Consider the following 25,028-nt stretch of genomic DNA (forward strand, 5'->3'; position numbering starts at 1 on the left):
AAAATCCTATTCATTCTTTAAGAGGTCAGTAGTCACCTTCTCAGTCAAAATTTCCTGAATCTTCATCAAGAAGAGCTGAGCAGTTGTTCCTCTATATCCCTGTTCTTATAGGACCCAACACAAATAATACTCCTATTATATTAATAATAGTTAATACATTGGGTTTTGTTTGTTTAGTTCTGGCTCCCCCAAATGACTCATCACCTACCACAAAGGCAGAGTTTTTGCCTTATCCATTGCTTAAATCCTCAGCAAGCCAAGAAATGTCTGGCAGCTAATAGAATGCCCAACAGTTTGTTGAACCGACTAACTTATTACTGAACAACTGGATTTTGGTTTTCCTGTTCCATCCTCTGAAATCTCTAAGATTAAAAAGGAGTCAGGGAGAGATAAGAATGGCTCTTCTTCTGATCTCCCACCCCTACTTCTGAAGTCTATATGGCCTATTAGAACTTCCATTTGTCTCAAAGTCAACTTAAGTCTTACTATTAGTAAGACAATGCCACACCTGATTCTTATTCCTCAACTTAAATATTCAAGGTAAGCCTTTTCTACGTAAGTTTACAGCAGTCTTATTATTGTCAGTTTTACTACTATCAGCGTTTGTCAGCCACAAAATGCTTGAGGCATTAAAATTTAAAACAAAAAAACAAACACAGTAGGACAAAACCTCCATCCATTATTTCAACCATTTTGTTAAAAACCAGATCTTTCCTTTCTAAACTGGAAAGCTCAAATTGCTGTGCCTCAAGGAATTGGAGAAAATATTTAATGTAAGATTCGTGACCATTGTAAGAATTCTACCATGGAGGTCTGATCTTCACTGAAAAAGATCCTAATCCAACTTCAGTCCTCATGGCAAGGAAGTACTATTTCAGAAATTCCCTACATTCTCAGATAGAATGTCAAACACAAGACACTGAAGAAAGAAAAAAAAAGGAAAAAAGATTTTATTCACCCACTTGAATGAAGTAACTATATTATATGTATTATATGATATATATATTATATATATAACTGCATGTTTACTGTTCTATAACATAACAGAACAACTATTAGAAATGTCATATAAACATCAAATTGTTTCATAATAATCTTTTCAAGATAAAACCTTTATGCAGGGCATAAAGGTCTAAAATGAAAACAAACAGAAAAAATATTAAGCAACGTAAATCCAGGGGCCTGTAAAAACCGAGATATTTGTTATCATGGAGGACAAGGAATGTTAGAGAGGAGAAGGGAGTTGGGGGAAATTGGAAGGGGAGGTGAATCATGAGAGACTATGGACTCTGAAAAACAATCTGAGGGTTTTGAAGTGGCGGGGTGGTGGGGGGAGATTGGGGGAACCAGGTGGTGGGTATTATAGAGGGCATGGATTGCATGGAGCACTGGGTGTGGTGCAAAAATAATGAATACTGTTATGCTGAAAATAAATTAATTAATAAAAAAAAACCCTGAGATATTTGTGAATGTGAACCAAATAAATGCTACTACACTAGAACCACAGCTATTTATGGATATGGTTTTTAAAAAACTTTTTTCAGCTTTATGTGGTCGTCTGTGTGTCACTTTGTAATGAAGAGAAAATTTAAGGAAAAAGAAAATGGTAAAAATGCAATAGAAAGAAGACAGATAACTGAGGAATGGCTCTAGTACGGGTTAGATGATGAGAGATTTTCTACACTGGAATCTGAAATGCAGGGAGCACATTTGGTGTGTGCCTGGAGAAGACTTACACTAAGGGCATTCTTCTGCCACACCGCTGCTAACAGAGTGGCTTCCGAGAACGCATACCAAATTCATTCCCCGGCTCTTCACATGCACACAAGCAGCTGCCTCCGTCATGCCTAATGCTGAGGGTAGTCTGTCAGCACCTCTAATCTCTGCCATAGCAGACAAGCCTCTCAGCTAAGACCTCTGCTGCACTTCCAAGGAAAGAATCTTTGAATTAAGGACTGGGTTGGCGCTAGACTGCCAGCTGTGAGCCCCAGAGCTGCTGGCTGCATGCTGCTGGGCCTATCAGCTGCTCAACCATTCCTGCTAAAAAATGAGCTTAATGACATAGCCCTGTAAGAAATTTTCTGAAATCATAATAGCATTCACTGGAAAACCGAATTCAATCCAAACAAATACATTTCACAGATGTTTCAAGACTGTATCTATTTTATAAACTAATGCACATCTGTATGAACAGAATAAAAAGACAGAAGAACCTATAGGAAACGGAAATAAAAATGTAAAAAAGAATGTGTTAGGAACTTAAAGATAAAGGTTCCATCTATTTTTACATGACAGATTATTTTTGCAGCTATACAAAAAACTAAGAAGTTTTAAAAAAATATTAGAATGCAATTTAAGTACCTCAAGCTGAGCTTCCTAGTTATTTATATATATATATATAATATATATTTATTTATTTGACAGAGAGAGACAGCCAGAGAGGGAACACAAGCAGAGGGAGTTTGAGAGGGAGAAGCAGGTTTCCCGCTGAGCAGGGAGCCCGATGTGGGGCTCGATCCCAGCACTCGTGATGATGACCTGAGCTGAAGACAGACACTTAACGACTGAGCCACCCAGGCGCCCCAGAGATTCTTAGTAATATAATATACTCTTACAGATTTCTATACTAGTTACTTTTATGAGTGGATGAAAAGTCCCATGTTTTTTTTCCTCATGAAACAAAAGCACAGTTACCCAGTCTTACCATGGCTCTTAGTCTTAGCTATAAGAAGCAAACATACTAATCAAATATGACAAACTAATTTATAAAGAACATTCAAAACATTTTGGGGCCCCATTTTTTAAAAAGGCACATGTATCTATTTTTTTTATCTTTCTTATAACAGAATCAAACTTATTTATCGATTAATATTAATTATTAATACTTAATAATTATTAACTAAAATTATTTACTGTCAATATTGGGAATGGATTTTTAAAGTACCTTGATCTTTGTGTTTCTAAAATTTTTCCCAGTCCGTTTATTGATCTGAAATAAACATAAAAATGGAGAAGGGTAAAAAGTTAAATGTTAAACTTTTTAAAGATCAAAAAGCATATTATTTCTAAAATAGAAAATAAGCATATACAAATACACCCAGAGGAAAAAAAACAGAAAAACAAAACTTACATTTTTTTTAAGATTTTATTTACTTATTTAACAGACAGAGATCACAAGTAGGCAGAGAGGCAGGCAGCAGAGAGTCCGATGCGGGGCTTGATCCCAGGACCTGGGATCATGACCTGAGCTGAAGGCAGAAGCTTTAACCCACTGAGCCACCCAGGTGCCCCAAAACTTACATTTTTTTATAGCTTATCATTTTTTATCTAATCATAAATCAGGTATATTCCATTTCAGTATTAAAACATGACAGCATAACTGACAAATTAGGGGCTACTTTGTGAATTATAAAGAGACCTTCACTTTAGAAAAAATGATTCAGGGCGCCTGGGTGGCTCAGTGGGTTAAGCCTCTGCCTTCAGCTCAGGTCATGATCCCAGGGTCCTGGGATCGAGCCCAGCATGAGGCTCTCTGCTCAGCAGGGAGCCTGCTTCTCTCTCTCTGCCTGCCTCTCTGCCTATTTGTGATCTCTGTCTGACTTGTAATCTCTGTCTGTGAAATAAATAAAATCTTTAAAAAAAAAGAAAAAATGATTCATAAACATCCAGTAATTCTAATGTTCTCAAAATGAGAAGATAAATCAAGACTTATCTTTACTGAAACTCAATTATCCACAAGCACACATTGTGGAAATGGCTATACACAGGCTAGAAATAAAAACCTAGTTAGGTGGTTTTGACCCCAGCCTGTCCTCAGTTTTCACAGTAAGTCAGGCATTCAGGTTTTTCCACAGAATAACATCTTTGTTCTTTAACTAGAATCCATACCCAGTCTGCCCCATCCTTCCCTTTCTGATACTACTAAGATAAGGAAAGAGGACTTCTTCTGTAATGGCACCAAAATACTTATTAAATTCTTTTCAACATACTATACACCTCATCTATTTCTCTTTAGACCAACAATTCCATTGCCTTTAGCATTACTTGCTTAATATATGTGCCTTTTTTCAAGCTTATTCTCATGGGTAAGGCTTCCCATCTACGATGATTCTAAGTCAAGTCTCTCTACCACTCCACATGGTTCTTAATCTTTTCTACTGAATATACTGTATAACCTGATGGCCACTTCCTCTCAGATATGTTCACTTTCAAGTCTGATGTAAAATGGAGGGTCAATACCCAAAGGGTTTATAATTTATCGAAGCACTGTGTCCAAATTCTTTCCTGATACTGCTGTACAGAGCAGGCCGGCAACGAGTGGCTACCAGTCAACAGTGCTAATGTTAGAGACCCTGAGCTTAAACAGTCAGCAGGCGGACAGAAAGCACTGTAGCAACAATCCTTCCTTTTGTGACAAAAATGTTTGCTACATGGATTTGTTTTCCTTTCCAGAAATCACAATGATGTAGAGGATTTTAAAAAGAGAAACAAAATTTAGGAGACCAGTGTCAAAAGGGGTAAAAGAACTAATCTCCATTCACTGCTTTCATCTTTCTAGACTTTTCAAAAATATCAACCATTTTTCTATTTCTTTTATACACTGTAGCTTGAAATTACTATGTAAACCAGGAAACAAAATCAACACTCTAACAATAACAGTAGCTAACAGAGCACTTGCTATTGTGTCAGGCACAGTGCTAAGTTTACCAACACTGTCATGAACGCTTTTACCGAACTTAATGAAGTAGTCATTATTTCCTATTTTAGAGAGGAGAATTTAAAAGAGCACACCAAGAAACAGACCAAGGAGTAAAACCCAACCACATTCCAAAGTCCATCATCTTAAACACTATGCAGCACTACCTGCCCTCCACATGCAGACAGTATTAGTTTTCTGTAGTAAAGACTCAAAGGATATTAACATTAAAATAAAACAAAATATGCAGAAAAATAGGAATTTCTTTCTTCTTTAATCATTAATCACTGCAGTCAATCTCCTCATGAGCCTTACCTTTACTGATTCAATTTATAACATACTATGTAACCTGGTACTGACAGAATCAAAATGCGATGTCAGCAGATTACATCCATTAAAGATGACTAATAATAAAAGCTATTGAATGTCTCTTTGTAGATGGCATTTCTTAATTTAGGTCTTAAAAGATAATTCAAAGTCTCTGAACTCTTATCTCGTTTGAAAAGTCCAAATGACTGTTGGGTCATTTAGCATAGATTTGACCACCATTCATATTGTCCTATGTTGACCAACCTTGGCCATGGACTCTGAAGACATTAAAGCAAGCTGGAAAACAGACACATTTAGTTGACAGTCAAGGAAGACAGGTCAGTGAGGGTTCAGGGAAAGGAGACCACCTTCAAGACAGATTTCACAGGGGCCCAAAGGAGAAAAGAAGATGCTGGGAGGACTCTACAGAATGGATAAAATTGTTTTTAAAAAAAAAAAGGGGGCAAAGAAAACAGAGACAACGAAGGAATTCAAGGACTGCAGAGTGAGAGTGAGAACATGTAAGAGTAAAGAAAGGAGATGGCAAGACACATCCTTGGGAAAGTAAGTCGTCCTTAGTTAAGCTGGAGAACTTCTTTACAGGGAAAGAGTCAAAGAGAGGACAGGAAAAAGAGGATGGAGTCAGAAAACCATGACTATCAGTCTATGAATTCTAACTATATTCTGTAAGAAATGGGGAATGATTTTATATATTACTATTTACATAAGAGTCAATTAGGCATCAACAATAAGTGATTCCAGAACGGTATTTGAAGCACGTCAACCTTGAACCTCAAGTTTCTATAGGGTAACATTGGAAAAATATTTTGTATGGTGCAGTTTGGATTTGTAGGTAGTTAACACATAAAACTTCATACCTAATAGCTGTTCTTAATTTGCTTAAATCCTCTTCTGAAACCAAGTCTGTTTTATTAATGATGACGATATCTGCCAAAGCAACTTGTCTATATTAGAAAACAAAGAACAGATGTCAAAAGAGAAATGTTAAGAAATTAAAAATAGAAACATCTTCAGATCAAATAGCATTAAGGACTATATAGTATTCTATATGGTAATTGTTTTAACTCCTACTTATCATTCTTCAAATAGTAGGAATAAATTCCATCTATCACTATATAAATTCAATTTTCACATATAGTCATTCAAAAAATATTTACTAAGTGGTCTCACTTGCTACTCTGAAACTGAAAAGATAAACCCCAAAAGTTTACAATCAAAAATCATTTTCAACTCATAATTTCTTTGTAATGAAATGCATATAATTCAGATATTCAGTATGGTAAAAATATGGACAGTCTACTGACTAAAATATTCCATGCTATCACATGGAATTTTCAGAGAAATAAAACAAATTAACACTAATACTAAACAATGTTTTTTAAAACTACAGAAGATACATCAGGATCGTAAACGAATATCTTCTTAATCATCACTAGAAATTTATCTGTGTACATGTATCTGTAAAACTGAAACAAAGACATTCAAGTTAAAGAATGCCATTCTGTCCCATTGATAGAATGCTAGATAACAAAATAGCTTACTATAAATAGAAGTTCTATTTTCTGTTAACAGGAGTAGCAGAGCTGAGGATTCTTTAAATTTTCCTCAATTCTTCAAGAAATTCTAATCCCTAGACTATTTATTCCTAATTCTAGTTTTATGCTACCTGAAGATAAAGCCATTTATTTCAAAGGAGATAGGCAAATTCTTAAAAATAAGTTAACTTTGATTTACTGAAAAAGCAAGTTTCAACAGTATGTACATTGCATCATAATCTCATTTCTGTTTAAGTCTTCTATGAATAAAGATTTAATGTGGACATCATCAAATATAAACAGTTACTATCTCTAAATTGCAGCCCTTCTATATTTAACTTTATTTATTGCTTTTTAAAGATGTATTTATTTGAGAGAGAGAAAAGAAGTGGGAGGAAGGGGCAGAGAGACAGGGTGAGAGAGAGAGAGAGGCAGACTCCCTGCTGAGCACAAAGCCTGACTCTGGGCTGGATCTCACACCCACAGAACATGACCTAAGCCAAAATCAAGTCGCTTAACTGAACAAGCTACCCAAGTGCCCCACTTTCATTGTTGCTTTTATGACACTTTGCTATTTTCTATTTGGCTTATTTATATTTTCCATAATAAATATACTTTAATAAGGAAGAAAATTACAAAAGTGTTTAAGTTCAGTCTAACCTGAATCATACCTACCTACGCACTGCAGAATTCAGGCAGGATTACAGCATCACAGAGCACCATACCGCAGAATGAGAGGGAGCCAGGTGCTTGCCTGCCTTCTATTATTTGTCTGGGTCATTCTTAGCAAATCTCAGGGAGACCCCCCTCCAACCTCAGCAGCGCACTTAGCAACAGTGGATTATCCCAAAGCCTTCTTCCCCCGTTAGGAAGAATATGCTTAGGGTAGGCAAACTGATTTAAATATTTCTAAGTCTTAAGACAACCCAGTTAGGACGAAGGTACTAAACAAAAAAATGTTCTAAATACCAATTAAAACTTTTTTCATATTTCTTCCTCTTTTGTTCTGAATAACAGTGAATACGTAAATGAAATGAATTACTGCTGAAGAAGGTAGTAAGTGAACCAACTCTTTTCTTTATAATCCTCTTGAATCCCAATGAAACTATGTAAGAACAAAAAAACAGTTTTAAATGTTCACCATTCCCAAGCTCCTCTCAAAGAACTGCTATGCCCAACAACACTCATTTTAAGCTGTATATAAAAGTTTTAAATAAAATTTTAGTTATCAGGGCACCTGGGTGGCTCAGTGAGTTAAGCCTTTGCCTTCGGCTCAGGTTGTGATCTCAGGGTCCTGGGATCGAGGCCAGCATGGACCTCTCTACTCGGTGGGGAGCCTGCTTCCCCCTCTCTCTCTGCCTGCCTCTCTGCCTGCTTGTGATCTCTCTGTCAAATAAATAAATAAAATCTTTAAAACAATTTTTTTTAGTTATCAGACCATTATAAACGGCAATTCAATTTCAGGAAAAAAAGATAACAAATTTTCCTTTACTCTGTTTCTGTATTTCTCACTTTGGTTTTCAGAATAATTTTCTCTTTTCAATTAGCCAGTAATCAATATATACTTTGAATATGAATACCTAGAAGCTTCATTGATAAGGCCATCTGGTTTTTCTTCTTCTAAATGCTAAACAAAAACAAAGTTTTAAAAAAGTTACTGTGGGAAAACACAAATGCTAATTTCAACACAAAGAATTTTACTTTTGACACACCTTTCTTGCTTCTAATATAGATTTCAACAAATTCTATTACTGAATACACAAATGCAGAGCTAATTTTTCTAATGAAATAATTTTATTCCCCATTTGTAATTATTTTCCCACAGTGAACCTGTGGGAGATTTTTGGGGGAGGGGGCAGGACTTAAATTCTGTCCCCCTGACATCTCCTTTTTCTTAAAAGGAAAACCTTCCAGATTTAAATAATGTCAATAAAAACAAAGAGCATTACAGTTCAAATTATAGGCCTCTTCCTTTTCACAAAACTGTTTTTGTTCTAAATATTCATTATTACTTACATATAAAAGAGGTAACCACTGAAATAAACTTTCTTAAAATCTAATACACTTCCATCCATCCCAGTCCCATACCTCACTTTGCACCCCAGCATCACACACAATACAGATTCCTACTCCCTTGAAACAAGCTGTGGGAAGGCCTCAGCCCCAATTCTAGCCTAAGAACAGCTGATCATTTAGAGAAACCCACACCTGACTGACCTGGCCCCTCAGTGTAACTGTTTACCTCGCTGACCTCTCCGGAGTCAAGCCAGCTCCAAAAAAAAAAATGTGACACTGACCCAGGGACCCACAAGCTAGCTTTCATCTCCCTAGAAGCAGTTATTACTTTTCCATAATTCTCTTTAAACCCCTAAAGGCATCAATGCCCATAAGGTTCATCCTGCAAAACATTCCACCTTCGTTACTTTAACCTTCAATACTTGCTCCCTGTCACAAGAAAAAGCTGCCTTGTGAGGTCAGAGGCAATTTGATTATATTAATATTCTTTGTATTTGAAATCAAACTTCACAAATTCTTAAATCATTTTACATACATTATCTCATTTAGCCTTCAAAGGATTAGAGGAAATGGCTATTCTCATTTTATAAAAGAAGAAACTAAATCTAATACTGTCACAATAGTATCATAATAGTATTATAGGATACTCTTTTTTTATACAGGGGTATTTTTCAAAAACTGAAATCATACTCAATATAAGTAAAATGATCATAATTTTAAAACCTTGTGAATGAAAGCTTTTTATGTCACATAAAATCAATCTTGGATGCAGATGTTACATAAGTGTTAACAATCATGTAAGAGTATACTCATAGAGATTACCTAAAAATTGCATTCATTATTCCACTATTATTACAGTATTGAATCAAAAACTGTTCCTTGCCAAAAGACGAGTTTACTATTTTTGTTAATTATTCTTAGCCTGTGGCCACTGCAAATCCTATTACTATGTCCTGTAGAGAATAAGGCTGTTACCATCCTGGAAATAGTTAACTGGCACCAGGCTCAAAAAATATCTGTTGAATGAATTCTAGTTAACACTCCTATTTGTTGACAAAGATGAGTGGATGTTGTTATTTGAAATATTCTATATAATGTGCAGCAACAAATCCCCTTCTATTCAGCAGTTCATCTATTTAATAAAGATGTATTTTTAGCAAGGTACCTATTTCTGAAATATCCCGGGATATTCCAGATTTGAAAATTTGAAACATTTTTCAAAATATTTTATCACTGACCTTTTGGGAACCTTATTTACATATGAATTTGGGGCTATCTGGCTGTGAGTTGGTGGTGTATAAAAAAAGGCATGGCAGGAAAATTAGATTTTTTGTTTTTGAATTTCCATACCTAAATGGAACTAATAGTAGTTTCACAAAGTTACCCATGTTTTTAACACATTTACTTCTCCAGAAGATTAGAAATCTATATGTAAAGCTAACTGGGAAAAAACACATTTTACTACCTTCAAGCTGTCAAGAAGTACCAAATATAAAAAAAAACACGTTAAACTCCCCAAAATAAAAATGACCAATGTGTACAATTCTATTATGGATAAAGCACATAATTATCACACATAATTATACAAAAGGAGACAAAATCCCCATTCTATACACTTCTGAAGGCCATACAAACATAAAGAAATAATAAATGCACACTAGCATTTATTTTCTCCAGGTATTAGCCCGATATTTACTTCCCTTACGCAACTTCCTATTTCCCCAAGCCAAACTCTGCAAAAAGACTAAAATCAGTGTCTGTTATTCAAAGGGACATTCTCCAATATTCATGACTCAGTTGGACAACTTCCCTTTATAAAGTTAAAAAGTGGGAATTTTGAGATTCTGTTCTACCTGTACAAGCAAGGAAGGAAAACACCTGCAAATTTTTTTTCCAAAAATTTTAGAGTGTGTGTGTGTGTGTGTGTGAGAATGTATACATATACCCAAAGGATTCCTCATCTCTGCTGAGAGACCATGGCTTTTGCTTATATATTAAAAAAGACAAAAATGATTTTGGTACTAATGAACACAACACGTCCCAAAAATCAAGGTTCAACCCTCCAACTCAGCACACGTAAGAAAGAAAGAAGCCCTCTGAAATAACACCACTGTAGACCCCTTTCCCGCAGAAACAGAAATAAGCTGGACTTATTTCATTTCTTTCCATTTGGGTCACTGTTTTTGACCCAAATGGAAAGAAATCTAGTGTCAGAGATGTCAGATGACATTTTAAAAAAAGCATCAGAAGCTCTCTCTTCTCCAAGGACTGGTTATAGATCTGACGCTATTTCAGCTGTTAGAAAACGATTGTTGCATAATGTCAATCTATTTATTTTTCCAGTCTTTTCCAAGCCCAACTGTTTTCTGACTGAATTGTTTCAACAGCTAGTGCAATATAACAGAGAAGCCGGAGAGAAACCTCTCACTTGACCTTTCCTGTGTAACTTCATCCATTGATTCTATTGCATTCAATGCTGTCACGTTTGTAGAACTGAAAAGAACAATGTTGGTAGCCTGGGTGTCAAGTCCTGAGAATAGAGAGCTGTCATTTGAAGTTGTCCAATTCTTTGCCCGTGATTAAAAAATGAATATTTCAGATCAATGGGTGGCAATCCCATTAGAGTGATAGCCCATGATATCAATTACCACTTCAGTTTCAATTTGGCTGCCCGGCCACAGGGTACCATTTCTCAGCTTTCCTTGTGATGGGCTGGCTCTGTGAAGCATGACATCCTTAAATTGCTGCCCATCATCCAAGTGTCATTACTCGCACTGCCTCAGAATGCTCTGAATCACAAGCAGCTACTGGGGTCAAGCTGTGCAACCAGAGGAATTGGACAAGTGGGCAAATCCTTCATATAAAGGAAAAGTTATTTATCTGGCATCTGACTTAGAAAATCTAAAGTTTCCATTATCCTGACAGTATGTCAGTTTTGTGTAGGTATATTGATTTAATAATTTAAGAGGTTTTATCAAGGTGGCAGGAGGTTAAACGTTTACTGTGTTTGCATTATTCAGAATGTTGCTTTGTTTATTTGGCCCCAATTACACTGATAATAGATTCTATTTAACTCCTCTGCATATCCAAATAAACACATAAAATTATTCAACTCTGGGTGTGATATGTTAAGTCTACCAAGAAAACAAATAAAATACCTTAACTGCTACCTCTCCCATGGGTATCCCAAATTTGGTAATAAATGTATATAAGAGAGGAGTTCAAACATGCCCATAGTAAACATACAGAACTAACAACTTGATTTATTTGGATTCCTCCATGAATATTTTATTAGAAATATCATGATTTCAGAAAAGTCAGAATTTTTCTGAGTAAATCTATAATACTGGGAATCTTGCTTTGATTCTTTTTTTCTTTCTTTCTTTTCTTTGATTCTTAAGATGACTAATAAATTTGGACTTAAAATCTACAAAGAAATAATTATAATTTTCCAAACAGGTCAAATTAGGTGCCCTATTCCTGAGGGAACTAAAGGGCTAGTGAAGGGATATTGCGAGCCACTTAATAAGCCTGCTGTATTCTGAGAGCATAACTTTATTGAAGGTTTGGAAGGAAAACACTTTTAAGATTTTATTTTCTTAAGTAATCTCTACACCTGACATGAGGCTCGAACTCACAGCCCTGAGATCAAGAGTCGCATGCTCTACCAACTGAACCAGCCAGGTGCCCCAGTAGGAAAACGTTTTCAAATTAACAAATTCAGATATACGATGGAGTAGAATACAAAACTGAAGTGTATTTTAATTTTATTTATATATTTATTTGACAGAGACAGAGAGAGATCTCAAGCAGGCAGAGAGGCAGGCAGAGAGAGAGGGGGAAGCAGGCTTCCCACTGAGCAGAGAGCCCGATGTGGGGCTCGATCCCAGGACCCTCAGATCATGATCTGAGCCAAAGGGAGAGGCTTAACCTACTGAGCCACCCAGGTGCCCCGAATGTGTATTTTTAAATATTAAATTTAAACTTCTGACAAATGATTATTTAGAAGGCTATCCACATCCTAGATTGAGTCGGGGAGATGGAGGATAATTTCATTCTCTTTTCCCTTTAGTAATATTTCACTTGGAAAGCTGAAAAATACTGTTTTATTTTATGCAACATGTTTCTAAAAATCTTACTAAGTGCATTTTATGAATTTAAGTTCATTTAAATGCATTTGAAGAACTTGGTAGTTACGAAAACATTCACAGGAGGCTGCCTTTTAAGGGAGAGTTTATCCTCAATACACATATGTATAAATCCTGATTTCTTCAAAATAAGGTAAAGCAATTATTTTTTAATGCAGTGGTTTCCAGTCTGTGTCTGATAGAACTTTAGCACGAGAAAAAAGTTCTCATATGCTTTATCAATCTCAATTGCTTCTACCAAATGGAAAAATACATCAACATTGAGGCTGAGTCCCAATAAGGAGTTACACATACCCAAACTTTATGCTGTAATATCATCTTTACAAAATATTACACTTCCAACTTCTATCACATTAAGCCAGAGTAATAAAAAATAAATATTTAATTTTAAAACAATAATTAAAAGACACAGAAGTTTCATCTATTGCTTATGATATGAGCAACAGATGAAGTTAAAACTTTTTGTTAAAATATTCAAACAAAAATGTAGAAAAAATAATATAATCAATTCCCAGATACCTAGCTTTTAACAAATTATTAGCAACTCACAGCAATCTTTCAACTTACTTTTTTTTTTAAAAGATTTATTTATTTATTTGACAGAGAGAGAGAGGGAGAGATCACAAGTAGGCAGAGAGGCAGGCAGAGAGAGAGAGGAAGGGAAGCAGGCTCCCCGCTGAGCAGAGAGCCCGATGCGGGACTCGATCCCAGGACCCTGAGATCATAACCTGAGCCGAAGGCAGCGGCTTAACCCACTGAGCCACCCAGGCGCCCCTCAACTTACTTTTAATCCATATTTTGAATCCACAACAGTTATGATACCTACAAAAGAATACATCTTTTAGTCACCTTTATGTTTAAGAATGAAAATCACAACCTATTTAAGTTCACAAATTTTACTCAGTAAATATTTTTTTGTTGTTGTGCCAAAGCTGATATTTAATTCAATTCTATGAACAAGCAGATACATTTCAAATGTGTACTGAGTGCCTAGCACCATTTTAAAGCATTAGAGAGGCTATAAAATACTTTTTTAATTGAATAAACAAAGAAGTAAATAAGAAAATAAGATTTCTTTGGCCTTAAAAAAGCTTACAATCCAGGGTGGGATTATGGACATTGGGGAGGGTATGTGCTTTGGTGAGTGCTGTGAAGTGTGTAAACCTGGTGATTCACAAACCTGTACCCCTGGGGATAAAAATATATGTTTATAAAAAATAAAAAATTTAAAAAAAATAGGAAAAGTGAGAGAATATTCGTAACATTAAAAAAAAAAAAGCTTACAATCCAAAATATGATGAGACAAATTCCATAATATAAACTGGGATGTGATAAACCATCAAGACAGGTTATTTCCAGTTTATATTCATATTATCAAAATCAAAACTTCTCTTTTTTTTTTTTTTTAAAGATTTTATTTATTTATTCGACAGAGAGAGAGAGAGAGATCACAAGTAGGCAGAGAGGCAGGCAGAGAGAGAGGAGGAAGCAGGCTCCCTGCTAAGCAGAGAGCCCGACGTGGGGCTCGATCCCAGGACCCTGGGATCATGACCTGAGCCGAAGGCAGAGGCTTTAACCCACTGAGCCACCCAGGTGCCCCAAAATCAAGACTTTTCTTAACATTTAATTTACTGCTTAATAAATCTGAGATACCTTAAGATATCTTATTCCTAGTAATTTGCATCAAATCTAACTCACACAAGTATTTTCCATAACACGTACCTAAGTTTCCAACGGTCAATTAGTTTGGCAACCTCTGAATTTGTACGTCGAGTAATTTTTTCAAATGGTAAGAGAATGAGTCTGATGATGCCTAGGGAATTCAACCAGCTACACACTACATACACTAGAGCCAAATGATTAGGCACAGTCTTAAATTTCACTCTTGAGTCTATGGAAGACCTGGTTCAAAGAAAGGTAAAGGGTAGGCAGGTCATAGTTACTTCATTCAGAAAGTTTCCTTATATCTTAAATGAAGTCTATGAATAAAACTGCCCAAAAGTGTTAAGGCAAAGAAGTAAGGGGTGGGTGGGGACTTTAATTCTTATCTTCAAGGGAAAATGAAAGCAAAAATAGAATCCTCATACTGCATATTTTAAATAAAGTAGAATAAATCAAATATAGGATATAAGAAACTGACATAGCATTTTAAAAGGAAAACCTTAGCGGAAGCACTAAATTGGGAGCTGACACTGAGACCTTACATCTAGTTCTACCACTGAATGGGGCTTTGGAATCTTACTTCATTATCAAACTAAACAAATTTAAAAAGAGTAAAAATGCGAAGATTAAAATTATAATGTGAACAACAACAAAAAATCTAACCGTAACATTCTACTTGAAAACAAAAGAATATTTGCTTTTCAACTTACCATCAAGATAAATATCAACCCCTAATTCAGCATCAACCCAAAACATAGAAGCTACAGCACCTGAAAAATATATAAAATATTCATCAAACAAAAATATTTACTCAAACTGAGAAACACTATTCTAACTAGGCTGTTTTAACATGTCCTAACAGAATTAGCAGGCAAACACATATACAAATGATGTATGGCTTTCCAAATTTCTTTATGGGAATTACAATGACAGAATCTTTTGCTATTTGTACTCATTTCTTCCCCTCTCCCTTTTTGCCCCCAACTCTGAAAAAAAGGAAAGAAAGGAAAAGAAAAACAGATTAGCTCTTATCACATACAAACCCAACACCAAGCTTCTGCCGATGCCATAATAATCTGCCAATAGATACTACCAAATAATTTGGGCACTATGGATATGTGCACATGGGAATTATTTTTATGTTTTCTGTCCCTAATTTAATAATCACGCAGTTCATAAATAATCAGTTATCTCTCTAAAGGGAAGCAAAACACAACATAGGTAATTCGGAAGCCACTTGACCGAAAAAGAGAAAAACTTGTAAGTTTTAGAGAAGAAAAAAGACCAGAGGCAAAATTGTATACTCTATGGCATTACCAGTAAAACCTTATACTGTTTATTTAATACTGATATAAAATGTGGGTCTGAGGAAAAATAATTTCTAAATAAGAAATTGAAACTTGTTTTTGACGCACACTGGTTCAGTAGCAAAGCACACGCCCTGATCAGTATGCCACTACGCAAGAAAAGGGAAACTGGCCGTAAAGAAAGTATGTGATTTTTCAAAGCATCACAGGTCCAGTTAGTGACAGGGCTGTCTAAAAGAATGAGTACTCGGGAAAAACAAGGATAACTGAACTCATTCCCATGTCTGAAGCTGTCCACCTAGCCCGAGGAGATGTGGTCCCCCAAGCATCACTCTGTGTCAACAGTGAAATACCTGTCAGCTGTTTACAGTGATTACTCATGCAAGATATAGCAAGGGCCACAAGATCTAATGGTTTCCTGATACCTATTGATTTTTTCCCAAAAACTTAATAGTTTTCCAATTTGACTGAAATAGGATTTGTGAGTAACAGGAGAGAATCAATGCCTGTTCTTTTCAAGGAAATTACTTTACCATGACAATTATTTAGCTTAGAACTGGAGAGTGTCAGTCTCCTAAACGGGAAACAACTGAATTGCCAATAAGAATTTTCTTCACTTACTTGGCTAACAACATGATTTTAATTAATGAGGGGGAAAAAAGGAAATCTACTATGAGCATCATTTACTCCAAACAGTAAGTCATAAAAGAGACTTAATTTTTTTTCACTCAATAAAATTCCACCTTGCTCATAAACCTTTTTTTAAATTCATGGATTACTATTCAAATAGCTTACAAGTCCCACACAGTTAACATTCATGTTGTATTAAGTTGAATTACAAGAGGGTATTGGAGCTTTTTTTTCTAAATCTGATGTGCATCTTTGGTAATATCAGGCTACCCAAGAAGCAACTATCTGAAACTCAGATGCAGGTGTGTTTAGCAAGAGGAATAAAGATGAGAGAGTAAGTTGATCAGTAGTTCCAAACCCAGGCTGATTTTTCTCCCCAGGGGGTATTTGTCAACGTCTAAAGATATTTTTAATCATTTCAACTAGGGAAATGGTGCTGATATTTAGTGGGTAGAAGCCAGGGATGCTGTTAAACATCCCACAAGGCAAAAAACAGAACAAAACAAAACAAAGAAACAAAAACATCCCACAATCCATAAGACAATCCCCTACAAAAAGGAACTATCCAATCCAAAATATTTAAGTTGTGCCAGTGTTAAGAAACCCTTAGCTAGATTATAGAATCTCCCTTATTCAAAACCAATTACAACAAAAATTTAAAATAAAATTTAAAAGCCAAATTTTTATCAGCAATAACAAAATATATAACCTCCTACGATGAATACTGAAGAGTGATAGTCTAAATAAGAAACAAAGTCCTGGGCGCCTGGGTGGCTCAGTGGGTTAAAGCCTCTGCCTTCGGCTCAGGTCATGATCTCAGGGTCCTGGGATCGAGTCCCGCATCAGGCTCTCTGCTCAGCAGGGAGCCTGCTTCCTCCTCTCTCTCTCTCTCTCTGCCTGCCTCTCTGCCTACTTGTGATCTCTCTCTGTCAAATAAATAAATAAAATCTTTAAAAAAAAAAAAAAAGAAAGAAACAAAGTCCTATGTGACTTCTGATAATTCTTCATTCTACGCCCATCAATAAATGGTTGTAGGGGAAGAGTTTACAGAATCCAAATACTTATCAGAAACAGCTTTCAAAATGGTATGGGGAACTGAACAAGAAGTAAGTAATACAGGAAAAAGTCAACCAAGGGTAAATTTTCTAACCATTTCTGTATTTTTTTAAAAAGATTTTATTTGATGGTGGGCCAACTCAAGATGGCGGAGAAGTAGCAAGCTGAGACTGCTTCAGCTAGCCGGAGATCAGCTAGATAGCTTATCTAAAGATTGCAAACACCTGAAAATCCATCGGCAGATCGAAGAGAAGAAGAACAGCAATTCTGGAAACAGAAAATCAACCACTTTCTGAAAGGTAGGACCGGCGGAGAAGTGAATCCAAAGCGACGGGAAGATAGACCCCGGGGGGAGGGGCCGGCTCCCGGCAAGCGGCGGAGCAACCGCGCACAAAATCAGGACTTTTAAAAGTCTGTTCCGCTGAGGGACATCGCTCCAGAGGCTAAACCGGGGCGAAGCCGACGCGGGGTCAGCGTGGCCTCAGGTCCCGCAGGGTCACAGAAGGATCGGGGGTGTCTGAGTGTCGCAGAGCTTGCGGGTATTGGAACGGGAAAGCCGGCTACAGAGACAGAGCTGACAGTAAGCTCGCAGCTCCGTGTTACCTTGAACCGGTCGCAGGCTCGGTGAGCTCGGAGCGCGGCCGGAGGTCAGGCAGACGGGAGTAACTGGGCGCTGTTCTCTGAGGGCGCACTGAGGAGTGGGGCCCTGGGCTCTCGGCTCCTCCGGGCCGGAGACCAGGAGGCCGCCATTTGTATTCCCGTCCTCTGGAACTCTACGGAAAGCGCTCAGGGAACAAAAGCTCCTGAAAGCAAACCCGAGCGGATTACTCACCCCGGCCCCGGGTAAGGGCGGTGTAATTCCGCCTGGGGCAAAGACACTTGAGAATCACTACAACAGGCCCCTCCCCCAGAAGATCAACAAGAAATCCAGCCGAGACCAAGTTCACCTACCAAGGAGTGCGGTTTCAATACCAAGGAGAGCAGCAGAATTCCAGAGGAGGAGAAAGCCAAGCACGGAACTCATGGCTTTTTTCCTGTGATTTTTTTTAGTCTTGCAGTTAATTTAATTTTTTCTTTTTCATTTTTTTTTCTTTTTTTTTCTCACCTTCGGGTAAAATTTTTTTTTTTAACTGTTACCTTTTTCTTTTCTAACGATTTTTTACTAGTTTATCTAATATATATATATATATTTTTACATTTTTCTTAGGTGTTTTCTTTTTTTTTAAATTCTTTTCTTTTTTTTTTTCTTTTTTCTCTCTTCCTTTTTGAACCTCTTTTTATCCCCTTTCTCCCCACTCACGATTTTGGATCTCTTCTAATTTGGTTAAAGCATATTTTCCTGGGGTTGTTGCCACCCTTTTAGTATTTTACTTGCCCCTTCATTTACTCTTATCTGGACAAAATGACAAGACGTAAAAATTCAACACAAAAAAAAGAACAAGAGGCAGTACCGAAGGCTAGGGACCTAATCAATACAGACATCGGTAATATGTCAGATCTAGAGTTCAGAATGACAATTCTCAAGGTTCTAGCCGGGCTCGAAAAAGGCATGGAAGATATTAGAGAAACCCTCTCGAGAGATATAAAAGCCCTTTCTGGAGAAATAAAAGAACTAAAATCTAACCAAGGTGAAATCAAAAAAGCTATTAATGAGGTGCAATCAAAAATGGAGGCTCTCACTGCTAGGATAAATGAGGCAGAAGAAAGAATTAGTGATATAGAAGACCAAATGACAGAGAATAAAGAAGCTGATCAAAAGAGGGACAAACAGCTACTGGACCACGAGGGGAGAATTCGAGAGATAAGTGACACCATAAGACGAAACAACATTAGAATAATTGGGATTCCAGAAGAAGAAGAAAGTGAGAGGGGAGCAGAAGGTATACTGGAGAGAATTATTGGGGAGAATTTCCCCAATATGGCAAAGGGAACGAGCATCAAAATTCAGGAGGTTCAGAGAATGCCCCTCAAAATCAATAAGAATAGGCCCACACCCCGTCACCTAATAGTAAAATTTACAAGTCTCAATGACAAAGAGAAAATCCTGAAAGCAGCCCGGGAAAAGAAGTCTGTAACATACAATGGTAAAAATATTAGATTGGCAGCTGACTTATCCACAGAGACCTGGCAGGCCAGAAAGAGCTGGCATGATATTTTCAGAGCACTAAACGAGAAAAACATGCAGCCAAGAATACTATATCCAGCTAGGCTATCATTGAAAATAGAAGGAGAGATTAAAAGCTTCCAGGACAAACAACAACTGAAAGAATTTGCAAATACCAAACCAGCTCTACAGGAAATATTGAAAGGGGTCCTCTAAGCAAAGAGAGAGCCTACAAGTGGTAGATCAGAAAGGAACAGAGACCATATACAGTAACAGTCACCTTACAGGCAATACAATGACACTAAATTCATATCTCTCAATAGTTACCCTGAATGTGAATGGGCTAAATGCCCCTGTCAAAAGACACAGGGTATCAGAATGGATAAAAAAACAAAACCCATCTATATGTTGCCTCCAAGAAACACATTTTAAGCCCGAAGACACCTCCAGATTTAAAGTGAGGGGGTGGAAAAGAATTTACCATGCTAATGGACATCAGAAGAAAGCAGGAGTGGCAATCCTTATATCAGATCAATTAGATTTTAAGCCAAAGACTATAATAAGAGATGAGGAAGGACACTATATCATACTCAAAGGGTCTGTCCAACAAGAAGATTTAACAATTTTAAATATCTATGCCCCCAATGTGGGAGCAGCCAACTATATCAACCAATTAATAACAAAATCAAAGAAACACATCCACAATAATACAATGATAGTAGGGGACTTTAACACTCCCCTCACTGAAATGGACAGGTCATCCAAGCAAAAGATCAGCAAGGATATAAAGGCCTTAAATGACACACTGGACCAGATGGACATCACAGATATATTCAGAATATTTCATCCCAAAGCAACAGAATACACATTCTTCTCTAGTGCACATGGAACATTCTCCAGAATAGATCACATCCTCGGTCCTAAATCAGGACTCAACCGGTATCAAAAGATTGGGATCATTCCCTGCATATTTTCAGACCACAATGCTCTAAAGCTAGAACTCAACCACAAAAGGAAGTTTGGAAAGAACCCAAATACATGGAGACTAAACAGTATCCTTCTAAAGAATGAATGGGTCAACCGGGAAATTAAAGAAGAATTGAAAAAAATCATGGAAACAAATGATAATGAAAATACAACGGTTCAAAATCTGTGGGACACAACAAAGGCAGTCCTGAGAGGAAAATATATAGCGGTACAAGCCTTTCTCAAGAAACAAGAAAGGTCTCAGGTACACAACCTAACCCTACACCTAAAGGAGCTGGAGAAAGAACAAGAAAGAAACCCTAAGCCCAGCAGGAGAAGAGAAATCATAAAGATCAGAGCAGAAATCAATGAAATAGAAACCAAAAAAACAATAGAACAAATCAACGAAACTAGGAGCTGGTTCTTTGAAAGAATTAATAAAATTGATAAACCCCTGGCCCGACTTATCAAAAAGAAAAGAGAAAGGACCCAAATAAATAAAATCATGAATGAAAGAGGAGAGATCACAACTAACACCAAAGAAATACAAACTATTATAAGAACATACTATGAGCAACTCTACGGCAATAAATTTGACAATCTGGAAGAAATGGATGCATTCCTAGAAACATATAAACTACCACAACTGAACCAGGAAGAAATAGAAAGCCTGAACAGACCCATAACCAGTAAGGAGATTGAAACAGTCATTAAAAATCTCCAAACAAACAAAAGCCCAGGGCCAGACGGCTTCCCGGGGGAATTCTACCAAACATTTAAAGAAGAACTAATTCCTATTCTCCTGAAACTGTTCCAAAAAATAGAAATGGAAGGAAAACTTCCAAACTCATTTTATGAGGCCAGCATCACCTTGATCCCAAAACCAGACAAGGATCCCACCAAAAAAGAGAGCTATAGACCGATATCCTTGATGAACACAGATGCGAAAATACTCAACAAAATACTAGCCAATAGGATTCAACAGTACATTAAAAAGATTATTCACCACGACCAAGTGGGATTTATTCCAGGGCTGCAAGGTTGGTTCAACATCCGCAAATCAGTCAATGTGATACAACACATCAATAAAAGAAAGAACAAGAACCATATGATACTCTCAATAGATGCTGAAAAAGCATTTGACAAAGTACAACATCCCTTCCTGATCAAAACTCTTCAAAGTGTAGGGATAGAGGGCACATACCTCAATATCATCAAAGCCATCTATGAAAAACCCACCGCAAATATCATTCTCAATGGAGAAAAACTGAAAGCTTTTCCGCTAAGGTCAGGAACACGGCAGGGATGTCCATTATCACCACTGCTATTCAACATCGTACTAGAGGTCCTAGCCTCAGCAATCAGACAACAAAAGGAAATTAAAGGCATCCAAATCGGCAAAGAAGAAGTCAAATTATCACTCTTCGCAGATGATATGATACTATATGTGGAAAACCCAAAAGAGTCCACTCCAAAACTGCTAGAACTTATACAGGAATTCAGTAAAGTGTCAGGATATAAAATCAATGCACAGAAATCAGTTGCATTTCTCTACACCAACAGCAAGACAGAAGAAAGAGATATTAAGGAGTCAATCCCATTTACAATTGCATCCAAAACCATAAGATACCTAGGAATAAACCTAACCAAAGAGACACAGAATCTATACTCAGAAAACTATAAAGTACTCATGAAAGAAATTGAGGAAGACACAAAGAAATGGAAAAATGTTCCATGCTCCTGGATTGGAAGAATAAATATTGTGAAAATGTCTATGCTACCTAAAGCAATCTACACATTTAATGCAATTCCTATCAAAGTACCATCCATCTTTTTCAAAGAAATGGAACAAATAATTCTAAAATTTATATGGAACCAGAAAAGACCTCGAATAGCCAAAGGGATATTGAAAAAGAAAGCCAACGTTGGTGGCATCACAATTCCGGACTTCAAGCTCTATTACAAAGCTGTCATCATCAAGACAGCATGGTACTGGCACAAAAACAGACACATAGATCAATGGAACAGAATAGAGAGCCCAGAAATAGACCCTCAAATCTATGGTCAACTAATCTTCGACAAAGCAGGAAAGAATGTCCAATGGAAAAAAGACAGCCTTTTCAATAAATGGTGCTGGGAAAATTGGACAGCCACATGCAGAAAAATGAAATTGGACCATTTCCTTACACCACACACAAAAATAGACTCAAAATGGATGAAGGACCTCAATGTACGAAAGGAATCCATCAAAATCCTTGAGGAGAACACAGGCAGCAACCTCTTCGACCTCTGCCGCAGCAACATCTTCCTAGGAACAACGCAAAAGGCAAGGGAAGCAAGGGCAAAAATGAACTACTGGGATTTCATCAAGATCAAAAGCTTTTGCACAGCAAAGGAAACAGTTAACAAAATCAAAAGACAACTGACAGAATGGGAGAAGATATTTGCCAACGACATATCAGATAAAGGACTAGTGTCCAGAATCTATAAAGAACTTAGCAAACTCAACACCCAAAGAACAAATAATCCAATCAAGAAATGGGCAGAGGACATGAACAGACATTTCTGCAAAGAAGACATCCAGATGGCCAACAGACACATGAAAAAGTGCTCCATATCACTCGGCATCAGGGAAATACAAATCAAAACCACAATGAGATATCACCTCACACCAGTCAGAATGGCTAAAATCAACAAGTCAGGAAATGACAGATGCTGGCGAGGATGCGGAGAAAGGGGAACCCTCCTACACTGTTGGTGGGAATGCAAGCTGGTGCAGCCACTCTGGAAAACAGCATGGAGGTTCCTCAAAATGTTGAAAATAGAACTGCCCTATGACCCAGCAATTGCACTATTGGGTATTTACCCTAAAGATACAAATGTAGTGATCCAAAGGGACACATGCACCCGAATGTTTATAGCAGCAATGTCCACAATAGCCAAACTATGGAAAGAACCTAGATGTCCATCAAGAGATGAATGGATCAAGAAGATGTGGTATATATACACAATGGAATACTATGCAGCCATCAAAAGAAATGAAATCTTGCCATTTGCAACAACGTGGATGGAACTAGAGCGTATCATGCTTAGCGAAATAAGTCAAGCAGAGAAAGACAACTATCATATGATCTCTCTGATATGAGGAAGTGGTGATGCAACATGGAGGCTTAAGTGGGTAGAAGAATAAATGAAACAAGATGGGATTGGGAGGGAGACAAACCATAAGTGACTCTTAATCTCACAAAACAAACTGAGGATTGCCGGGGGGAGGGGGTTTGGGAGAAGGGGGTGGGATTATGGACATTGGGGAGGGTATGTGATTTGGTGAGTGCTGTGAAGTGTGTAAACCTGGTGATTCACAGACCTGTACCCCTGGGGATAAAAATATATGTTTATAAAAAAAAAAAAAAAAAAAAAAAAAAGATTTTATTTGAGAGAGAGACAAATGAGAGAGCATTAGAGGGGAGAAGGTCAGAGGGAGAAGCAGACTCCCCATGGAGTTGGGAGCCCGATGCAGGACTTGATCCTGGACTCCGGGATCATGACCTGAGCCAAAGGCAGTCGCATAACCAACTGAGCCACCCAGGCATTCACCATTTCTACATTTTTGGAGGAGGGGGTCACCTTCTAGGGCTCAGAGCAAAATGAATCGAAAGGTCTGAGGCTCGAGGATATACCCACACAAGATATGGAATATATATTCATGAGTAGCTGGAGGAAATTCAAGAGAGGAACACTTGGGTACTTTAAAGAGAGCTGAGCCTGAAAGTCTGCTTGCCCATCTGAGAGATCTGACTGGATCTCTCAGTCACCCTTTTTCCTTTGCTTCCCCTTCCCTGCTCCCAGCAATACCCAACATTCAAATTGAGGCCTAGGAGAAAAACACGTTTAGGTAAGATGGGTAAGATATTAAAAGTAATTCAACACCATATGTAAGTAGACCAATGTTCTCTACGCCAATCACCAACATGCTGAAAAAACCAATGCACAAATATTACAGCTTAGAAGAAAACAAAAAAGATGAAAGAAAGAAAAAAGTTAAAGAAATGAATAAGGCATATAAATGGCATAGAACCCATTCTGGGAGGAAACATAACCAAAGAAACATAATCAAAGAAAATTCTGAAAGGTCTATTCATAATAGAGAACTTAAAAAACAACATAATCAATTAAAAACAAACTCTTAAAGGCAAGAGAAAGCAGAGTAATATGAAATGGTACTTTGTGAAAGAAATAAATGTATATACCCAATAAACATATCATTACTTAACGAATTCTTTTAAAAGATCAAGGTTGGAATAGACACTGGTGGAAACAGAATTACTGACAAAAAGGAACATGTGAGATGATTAAATACAGAAGCAAAAGACAATTCGAAGATAAAAGATAGGGAGAACAAAAGAAAATTCAATATAGGGGAAATTGGTGTCATAAAGTAGAGGACCCAATAATTGGACCAAAAAAAAGATCCTTATGGTAATAAATAAGGAAAATGCTCCTAAATGAATACATAAACTTACAGACAAAAGAGCATACTGTAATCCAAGAAAAAATGATTACAGAGGACATGTAGAT

At 37.1% G+C, this 25,028-nt stretch overlaps 1 protein-coding gene across 2 annotated transcripts in view; it reads right to left on the reverse strand.

The window, feature by feature from the left end:
- The window catches only part of LOC132024840 (zinc-regulated GTPase metalloprotein activator 1A), a 61,184-nt gene that overhangs the window by 16,535 nt on the left and 19,621 nt on the right, over positions 1-25,028 (reverse strand). For both annotated transcript variants that reach the window (XM_059411916.1, XM_059411917.1), the window contains 5 exons: positions 15,098-15,157; positions 13,510-13,547; positions 8,142-8,188; positions 5,884-5,970; positions 2,945-2,989 (listed from right to left, as the gene is read on the reverse strand). In XM_059411916.1, coding sequence (XP_059267899.1) covers positions 2,945-2,989; positions 5,884-5,970; positions 8,142-8,188; positions 13,510-13,547; positions 15,098-15,157 — 277 coding nt within the window. The remainder of the gene's footprint in view (positions 1-2,944; positions 2,990-5,883; positions 5,971-8,141; positions 8,189-13,509; positions 13,548-15,097; positions 15,158-25,028) is intronic.

The sequence above is a fragment of the Mustela nigripes genome, chromosome 9, assembly GCF_022355385.1.
Source record: "Mustela nigripes isolate SB6536 chromosome 9, MUSNIG.SB6536, whole genome shotgun sequence".
Taxonomy (NCBI): domain Eukaryota; kingdom Metazoa; phylum Chordata; class Mammalia; order Carnivora; family Mustelidae; genus Mustela; species Mustela nigripes.